General features: G+C 40.4%; 1 protein-coding gene across 1 annotated transcript; it reads left to right on the plus strand.

The window, feature by feature from the left end:
* The first annotated feature begins 2,558 nt into the window (after positions 1–2,558).
* LOC112287801 (beta-fructofuranosidase, insoluble isoenzyme 1) lies at positions 2,559–7,373 on the plus strand. The gene is made up of 11 exons (XM_073536861.2): positions 2,559–2,694; positions 3,126–3,454; positions 3,570–3,671; positions 3,947–4,011; positions 4,149–4,325; positions 4,923–5,265; positions 5,390–5,956; positions 6,107–6,268; positions 6,377–6,621; positions 6,738–6,834; positions 7,083–7,373. Exons 1-11 carry the CDS (start codon positions 2,559–2,561, stop codon positions 7,272–7,274), a joined length of 2,415 nt encoding a protein of 804 aa, XP_073392962.1. The 3' UTR covers positions 7,275–7,373.
* Positions 7,374–8,907: the final 1,534 nt, after the last annotated feature.

An 8,907-nucleotide genomic window follows, 5' to 3' on the forward strand; every position in this document is an offset into this window, starting at 1 on the left:
AAGCATAATATTAATGAATGGTTTTTTTAAGTTTGTTGCTTATTTATTATCTTTGAATTAAAAAGAACTTAAGAAAATTTTGAGGCAATAGACAAGTAATAGATAGAAAACAAAATATTTTTTTAATTAAATCTTTATAAGTTTCATATAAAAAGCAAAGCTAGAAAGATTCTCGCTTCAATAAAGGTGGATACCATCATCCAATACATTCTTATTTCAAATCTAATTAATTATACTAGCTAAACTTTATTTTAATGTATTAATTAAGCAAGCTACAATTCTTTAAGACATTACATCTTCTTGTATAATACCTTTTCATGGACTACATTCATGATAGTTGATTCTCAAAGTACCAAATTAAATGAACATGTTGAACTTTTTTTTTCAACTTCTCTTAATTCTTCATTTAAATTAAATTAAATCATGTACATTCATCTATCATGAATACCTAATTTGAAGATTGAACCTTGGTAATGTTTTTTTTACCTCCTTATCAATGCACTGATTACACCACATTTATAGATATAATAATAATAATAATGATAAAAAAATCATAATTTTTTTTTTGTTTTGTTTTTTTTGTTTTGAAGACAACCAACGGTTCACTCTAACATGAGCTAGAATTATGGCCCGTTAACTTGGAATGGAGTCAACATAGCACAATAGTGGAAGCGTTGACCACGTCCTCGTGGTGATGTTGTAGCCGCAGTTCTCGAAAACCACAGCCACGTTGTGAAATTTCCACAAGGGATGATGGGTCCTCGTTATGATCCTGAAAGTCATCTTTGGTAAGTAAACAAAGGTTTGTAAATATATGTGTTTGATGAAGCTGCAATCAGTTGGACCGATGTCGAAGAATCTGTGCTCAGACCCACTCGGTAGGATTCGTAGACTGGTCGTGAGAGTCACCGTGATCTGCACCACGTAATCTTGCTGCTGTTTCAATCCTACTCGAACTCGAGTTTATCAGTAGGAAAAAAAAAAAAAAAAAAAAAAAAAAAAAAAAGAAAAATCTCCTGTTGCTGAGATGGATCTGATCGCAGCCTTCATCGACATATTTTTAGTACCTTTGCAGATCCAGCTTTTGGCTCACTGCTGCTTCTTTTCTTTTCATTTTTTCTTTTTTTAATTTTTTAATTTATTGCATGAGGTCCCAACTTCCTGATCTTCACGACCCATCTAACCGAAACGCAGGATACAGATTCGAGGTTCGACTGCCGGTGAGTCACGTGCCACAATGCAAGCCATGCTGAAGGGACTGAGCGGCGCGAATGAAACTGAAGGAAACTGCCGAGTACCTGTAATAATGCCTCTTATTTCACATGCAAGGATACCAGATACTCTAAAGGTGCACTGATCCACCAGCTATGGGGGCTACGTGAACACAAGTCTGCTCCGTGAATCACAGGCCTGACGTTAACAACCACGTCTGGCTCAGTCTGTACACCAAAACCGTAACCAAAAAAAATTAAAAGATTAAAAAATAGTGAATTAAAGACGAACCGTAACAAGGAAACGATGTGAGCCAATCAAGCAAGACAAACCATCCACATGAAGAGGTCACATTTCTTCATCACATTAGACTAAAATCACTCTGCTTGCTCTAATTTCTTCTCTGATGTATGTTCCAAAGACTTACAAGAAATTGGCACAAAAAGGGGACCACACACGCGGAGTGTGGCCCTTGGATACCTTGAAGGGGGGGGGGGGGGGGGGATTGGAACCTGAAATGCACTGGAGAAGGTTCTTCATGTCACTAAAAACTCTAATGCAATGTTGCGTTGTCGCTGGACATTCTGAACGTCAAGATCAATCCAGTGGTAACCATTACCAAGTGATATCTTTCGGTTCGTTGATTTAGTACTCCACTCCAGATTTGCCACAAAGTGAACTACCTGTAATTAAAATGACCACATCTCTAAGGTCCTTTGTTGGTAAATACTCATGTGCTTCTCTGAACTTAGATTAGTCAAAAGGGTAGTCGGAAAAGGGTCTGTCAACTTCGTGAAATAGGTTCTGGACACAGCCTACAATAAATTCCAGCAAGGATAAATACGAGCTGCTAAGAGTGATAACCTGTCAATGAATTCGCCTTTAATATGGAGGGAACTTTCCACCGTGTTATCGAAGTTGTTTGTCCTTCTCCAACCAACTCCATGACTTGGAACTCACGATTTTTGGTTGCGCTTGTTACAGTTTTTGTAAATTTCCTCAAGACGTGAGCACATATCATCTGGAATCGTACTCTGTAACTTTACCATCTTGCCAACAGTGAGTGAAATCAAACTGCTTTCTGTTATCGCCTTGAAATTCTCTCAGTGGGCGTAGCAAACCACAGCAGTTTAACATTCCAGCCTGGATTGAACGGTATCTGTGCTTTGGGGGTTTTACAACGCATCAGCATCTGAGCACGCCAACCAATGAAATAGAACCCCCTTTCACCACAACGTCGACGCTTCCGAAATTGGCTTTGTAACATTCGTAAGATCCAACAACAATGTTGGCATGATGGGAAGGATACATGTGTAGAAACGTCAACAATACGAAGGGCGTTCGTGATGAGGGAAAACGATTTGGAGCCAGACATCCGCAATCGTGGACAGGAAGAGGAAATCGATTTGGGCACGACAATTTCCTTACGAGCAACTAGACAGAAACAAGACAAATTGTTACGAGAGAGAATAAAAAAAGCCTGTTAAATCTTATTAGGAAGGGATCCGGCTACATAAAAGCTTTGCAGTTCGTTATAAAATTGAATTAAACACTTACACAGCAGGATGAACTCACGTTAACCATGCATCTGAAAGACAAGATATTCGCCTCTGGAAAAGCTACATTCGTGTTCTCTCGACTAACCTTCAAAGTGAACCTTGACAAATGTGGGAGGGAAGCTTAGCTAGTTTGACTCATGCAAATGCACGATCATACAAAAGTAGTATTAAGTAAGCCTTTTATGAAGATCACAACTTCAGTTAAAAATGAAGCAGCAGTGATTCTTGGTAGCCAAGATTTGACTGTGGCACGCGCACACCTTCAGCACATAGTTCAGTTTGGTGATGGAGACACAAAACCACCCTGTTGATTCTTCTAATTCTTCACAGAATTGTCGCCTGCTTAATTATCAGGTGGATCAAAGGAGGATCCTGCTAGCTCACGAAACCAAAAGCTATGTATATCAACTTTCCAGCTCCGACGCCCATGTCCATCACGGAAGGAACGAAATCAACAACTCTTCTCGAACCTTTACGTTCGTGCTGTTGTTAAACCCTCTTCAAAATTAGTCTGGCTGGAACAGCCGACCTGCCAGTTAAGAGCTGTTAGCGTTTTGTTAGGTGCACCTCAAGGTTTTCCTGTCGTCGATTATCTTGAAGAAAGCAGTCTTGTGTTTGTGGGCATCCTTCAAGATAATTCAAATCCACTTAGAAAAGCCCTTTCGTCGTTGACAGGGACTCTCGTGCACTCCGCCTAGCAACAAATGTACTAGATAATTATTAGGGGACTTCCCAACGAGCTTTAGATTCTCCCGGTCACGTTGTCGATCGAAGTGTGAGAGTGCGTTCATGACGTAGAGAAAAGCAAAACTTCGGTATACGGACCCACTTAGTCCAGGTCGACTTGCATCAAGCGACTCTGGCCTAAAGCCGAAAGGTTGCTGCGAAGGGTGTCGGGAGGTATTGACGTACTAGCTACGTGTGTGAACTTCTTGACGAGGAGTTTGCTTTGTGCACGTATTCCACTGCAAAAAGTTAAAAAAAATGTGACGTACTGCGGATCAGAACAACTTCTCACACCCTACTTACGAAAAAGGAATCCTTTAATTTAATTTCGCAGACGAGGACTGCTACCCAAGCAGAAGTGTAAAAACTTTAATTAGCACTGATGATGAAGAGAAGGCGATGATTTCACGAGTTGTAATAATTATCTAGTACATTTGTTGCTACGTCAGGGAAATATGGGCCCATTCCGAGCATTGAACAAAGTCGAGATCCACAACGTACAGGGCTTCATGACGTATAAGGAAACATCAAAATGAAGAGCGAGCAATCGAGTCTGACCTTGCTTCCAACTTGTAGGATCTCCAATGGAGGTTTATCGGTGCAAGCCAGCCGCTGCAACTGTTGTGCTTCTTTTGTTGTGCCTGACTGTAGGTTGGTACAGAGTAGAAGCTGGTGGTTACTCTGCTTCTTCAGACGCAACGAGATTGCTGGGGAGAGGACTCATCACAGTGGACAACCACACTGCTCCCCCTCCGATCAACAACTAAAGATTGGGCTTACCTTACAGAACGGGGTATCACTTCCAGCCGAAAGGGTACTGGATGAACGGTACAATCCTCCGCAGTTGTGCTAATTCGTCACAAGTTCTATACACAATCCCCTATTAGTTGCACGAATCTGAAAAATAATTCCGAGTTACAGTTCCAAAGTTGTGTAGAAATTGCAAAGAATCATTCTAGACTTGGTTGAATCTAGACTTAGAATGTGGAACATGGCATTCGCAGCAAGGCGGAGCTTTGTCCTGCACAGAGAAAGTTTTTATTTTTATTTTTAATCAATGAGCACGTCAAGATTCGCGTAATACTTCTGTCCAATCTGACTGGTTGCTATGAATCGAGTCTTGTGAAACAAATGTAAGCGTCACAGTGATGTGCTCAATACTGGAGCTTGCAATATGCTGTGTAGTTCAGATATTCAAATGCTTTGTGTAATGAAAACTTGGACCTAAATTGACTCATGGCTAGAATCTCACACGCTTGGCTGCTGTGGGTGTGACTTGGTTGGAACGAACTCCGCATTTTCGACTCACGATAGATCCAAATGGTAAATTTGCAATCCTTTTTGTGTGTTTCTCCTGGAATTTGTATTCTGCAATTTTGCAAATTACAGTTGGTTCTTACTTGTGGATATGGAGGTCAGAAGGTAACCCGTGCATTCTGGACCGAGACTCTGGTTGATTGCAGGTCCTGTATACTACAAAGGCTATTATCACCTCTTCTATCAGTACAACCCATTTGCGGCCATTCCTGGCAACATCGAGTGGCACCATGTCGTCTCCAAAGACTTGATCCGCTGGAAATTTCTGGGAGCAACCTTGAAGCGCGATCAGTGGTATGATGCCAATGGCTGCTTTTCAGGTTCTATCACAATCTTAGACGATGGCACCCCGGTGATTCTCTACACTGGAAATTCCTTCGAAAACAAACAGGTCCAAGCGAGGGCTGATCCCGAGGATCCATCTGATCCCCTTTTAAGGAAATGGGTTAAGGTGAGCAAAAAATTTGCCAACTGCATTGACGATCTTTTGAGGGCCGAATTTTGGGTACTAAATTTTGAGTCATTTCAGCTTTTCGAGCGAGAGGTTAAGCCTCATTCCACCTCTGTTGGGTTAGATCGCTCAGGCTCCTTACAACCCTATTGCTCCCATACCTCCCGGTTACAATTCATCGCAATTTCGGGACCCCACAGAAGCATGGAGACTTTCCGATGGGATGTGGCGGATGCTGGTGGGAGCAAACGCCGGCGAGGGAGGACTGATAGGGACTGCGCTTTTGTACAAGAGCACGGACTTTCAGACATGGAATTTTTCCAACCGTCTACACGAGAATCCCACAACGGGAATGTGGGAGTGCCCAGATTTGTTTCCCGTGAGGATCAAGGGTAGGAAAGGTCTGAATGCATCCGCAGTTGGAAAGGGCGTGTTGCATGTCCTGAAAGTCAGCTTGGATCTGAACAAACATGACTACTACTCGGTCGGAAACTACTTGACAGAAACCGATACATACAAACCTCTCATCGCAGAGATCGACACTGGCATCGGACTGAGATACGACTATGGGAAGTACTATGCGTCGAAGACATTCTTCGATCCCATACGTCAAAGGCGCATTGTATACGGATGGACAAACGAGTCGACGAGCACGATGGACGACGTTGCGAAAGGATGGGCAGGCCTTCAGGTACACACTGATCGAATTCACAGCATGGGTTTCCGACCAGTGCCAATTAAATAATCGCGGATTCGATATTGTTCCCAATGCCTGCCACTTTGCTCCTTGGAGGACCTTCCACGAGTAATCTTAACCTTTCTCATGTCGCCGGATCTGCAGTCAATACCCAGGATTGTTTATTTGGATCAAAGGGCCAACACTAGCCTCATCCAATGGCCCATCGAAGAAGTTCAGACACTACGGCGCAAAAAAATTACCGTAAAAGACGTGAACCTCGAGGGAGGGGAAGTAGCGCGCTTGATGGATGTTTCGGGTGTTCAGGTTCTCGTCGTTTCAAATCTTCGAGAAATGCCGTTTACTTCCCTGAAATTTGAGAGGATGTCGTTCTTCCTTGTGGCTAATCACGTTGCTCTTTTTCGTTCATTGCAGCTCGATATCGAGGTCGCCTTCAAGATCCCAGATGTTAAACAAGGATCGACGCCCACCGAATTGATTGCTGAATCAGGACCCAGCATATGCAGCCAAAAGGGTGCATCAATGAGGGGTATGTATGGACCTTTCGGGTTACTAGTGCTCGCTTCCAACGATCTGACGGAGCAGACTGCAGTGTACTTTTACTTTGTGTTTACTAAGAAAGACGGCTGGAAGACTCTTGTCTGCAGTGACCAAAGCAGGTAATCACTTGCCCAATTGTCCAACTCGAACACCTTTCGGCAATGATCTTCTGTCCTCGGAACAACAACACATGAAACCTCGACTAAACCTCGTAGACAATGCTTCTTGGTGACAGATCCACAGTCTCGATGAACCTTACCCCAGACAAAACAACATACGGCAGCTACGTGCGCGTCTACGACGATGAAAAGCTCCTCAAACTACGCCTTCTTGTAAGCATACATATCGACGGCGACCCAAATAGTGATGCAACATTCAATGACACATTTAACACACCCTAAGTGATATTAACACGTGTATTACATTGAAGTAGAACAAGAGTAACTTGAAGTATTTAGAGTGCAGCAAAGTGTTCCATGTGTTTTTTTCCTTTTGTTCTTTTTTTTTGTTTTTTTCCTATTTGGGTACAACGTCGTACCCAAACAATCGATTGTCACTGATCTGTGTGGGATGATCGCAGGTGGATCACTCCGTCGTGGAGACATTCGCACAAGGCGGCCGCACGGTGATCACCACCAGAGTATACCCGAAATTCGCACAAAGCAAAAATGCGCGTGTTTTCCTGTTCAACAATGGCTCTGAGACGGTGAATGTAGACTCGGCCACAGTGTGGAACATGGCAACAGTGAGGTTTGTAGATTTTGGACAATGAGCAAAAAAACTCAGAAACTTCAGCCTAACTTGTAGCAATACGAGGGCAAAAATAATGAAAGAAACCTGCAAGTGAAAGCGGTTTTTGATATGCTTCCCAGCCACACTTGCAAAGGAATGAGGAGTCATGGATGTTTGTTGCATTTTGCTGCAATCAGTGCTTCTTAAATTCTTCGAACATAATGCTACCGCTCACCCACAGTTTTCTCGCGTTGGTTTGCATTCTTCAGAAGTTCAGTGCGAAACCCTAAATTTCCAAGTTGTTGAGCGGACTCTATTCCTCTGTGATGAGCACAATTCCAAACCTTGTAAAGTTTGGACACACGAGAATATCTAAAGGTGTTAAATTTCTTTGTTTTAAAAAATCCTAGACACTACAATACTGTTCAAAAATTTATGTTTATAAATGTACCGATTGAAGTGCATTGGAAGGATTTATCACATAATTTAGAACAAAAGTTTAATCTCAAGATTTAGCAATTGAAGGTTAAGTTAAGATTTGAAAAGAAAAACATACTAGAAGAAGTAGGGTGTATCACCACACTACAATGCAACTTAGGGTTTTAAAGTTGTTCTTTGTTGTAGGATTTGTTGTAAGACTTAGGTGTGGCTTTAACTGGAATACAAATTAACTCAGTACATTGCTTTATGAGGAAGTTGTTGTTAAGAAATATAGAAATCTTGGTTGAATATTGGAAGTTACAGTTTATAAAAAGATCGAGTTGGTATTAACTCTAATGCTGCATAGAACCTTAAACGTGGTAACAACATTATATTATTTAAAATAGTTATTTTATTTATTTTTTAAAAATCAGAGTTTTTTTTATAAAAATTATGACAATTTTTAGAAAACAACAAATTTATGACAAAACTTGTAAGGTAAGGTTTTTTGTAGCTCTATATTTAGAAAAAAATAGAATCTAAATAATTTTGTCACCAACGTAGTTACTATTTGAAAAAAAACTAGTCTATATCAACCACAAAACATTTCAATTTGATATTTTATTTTAAATAAAAAAAAAACCTTCAATTGAAAGAACATCCTTTCTTATAAAAGTTCAAGAATAAATAGATTGTAATAACATAAAAACCCATATATATACAAAGTATAGATATGGGGTCCAAAAAAACAAATATATTCTTTTTTAATTCCAATTATAAATATTGTCTCTTAACATCCAATATTCTCAATCAATTCCAACTTTATACTCCATCTTTTTATTTTACTCTATTTAAAGCCAAAATATCCAATTTTAAATATTACATATTAAATAACTTCTATCATAATTGATTTAAGAAAAGCGACCTCTATTTGAGTTGATCTTGTTCAGAGCATTAAATGTAGCCGACGCTCTCTATAACATTTATTGTAGACTACAGTAAATACCATAGCTACAATATTCAGAATGTAGTAGAAAAGAACTATTTATCCTCTTCCCTTTCTCTCCTTGTATACAAAACACAACTAGATCAATAGATTTTTATGAGTCAAGATCTTTCTCCTTAGAAACCCTCTTATGTGTATTATTTACAATTACTCTTGTGTGTGTGTGTATGTATTACTTACTACTACTCTTGTATCTTTCTAAATATTCTCAACACATTATCAACACGACTCTCTTCTATAGACTATC

Source organism: Physcomitrium patens, chromosome 10 (assembly GCF_059467195.1).
Source record: "Physcomitrium patens ecotype Gransden chromosome 10, ASM5946719v1, whole genome shotgun sequence".
NCBI classification, from domain to species: domain Eukaryota; kingdom Viridiplantae; phylum Streptophyta; class Bryopsida; order Funariales; family Funariaceae; genus Physcomitrium; species Physcomitrium patens.

What these genes read in the sequence shown, in the direction of transcription:
- LOC112287801 (XM_073536861.2), top strand. Translation starts at nt 2,559, where the DNA reads ATGAGGGAAAACGATTTGGAGCCAGACATCCGCAATCGTGGACAGGAA. An exon ending in CGTCGTTGACAGGGACTCTC is followed by an intron (nt 3,455 to 3,569) that starts GTGCACTCCGCC and finishes TTCATGACGTAG; the next exon opens with AGAAAAGCAAAACTTCGGTA. An exon ending in AAGGATGGGCAGGCCTTCAG is followed by an intron (nt 5,957 to 6,106) that starts GTACACACTGAT and finishes CCGGATCTGCAG; the next exon opens with TCAATACCCAGGATTGTTTA.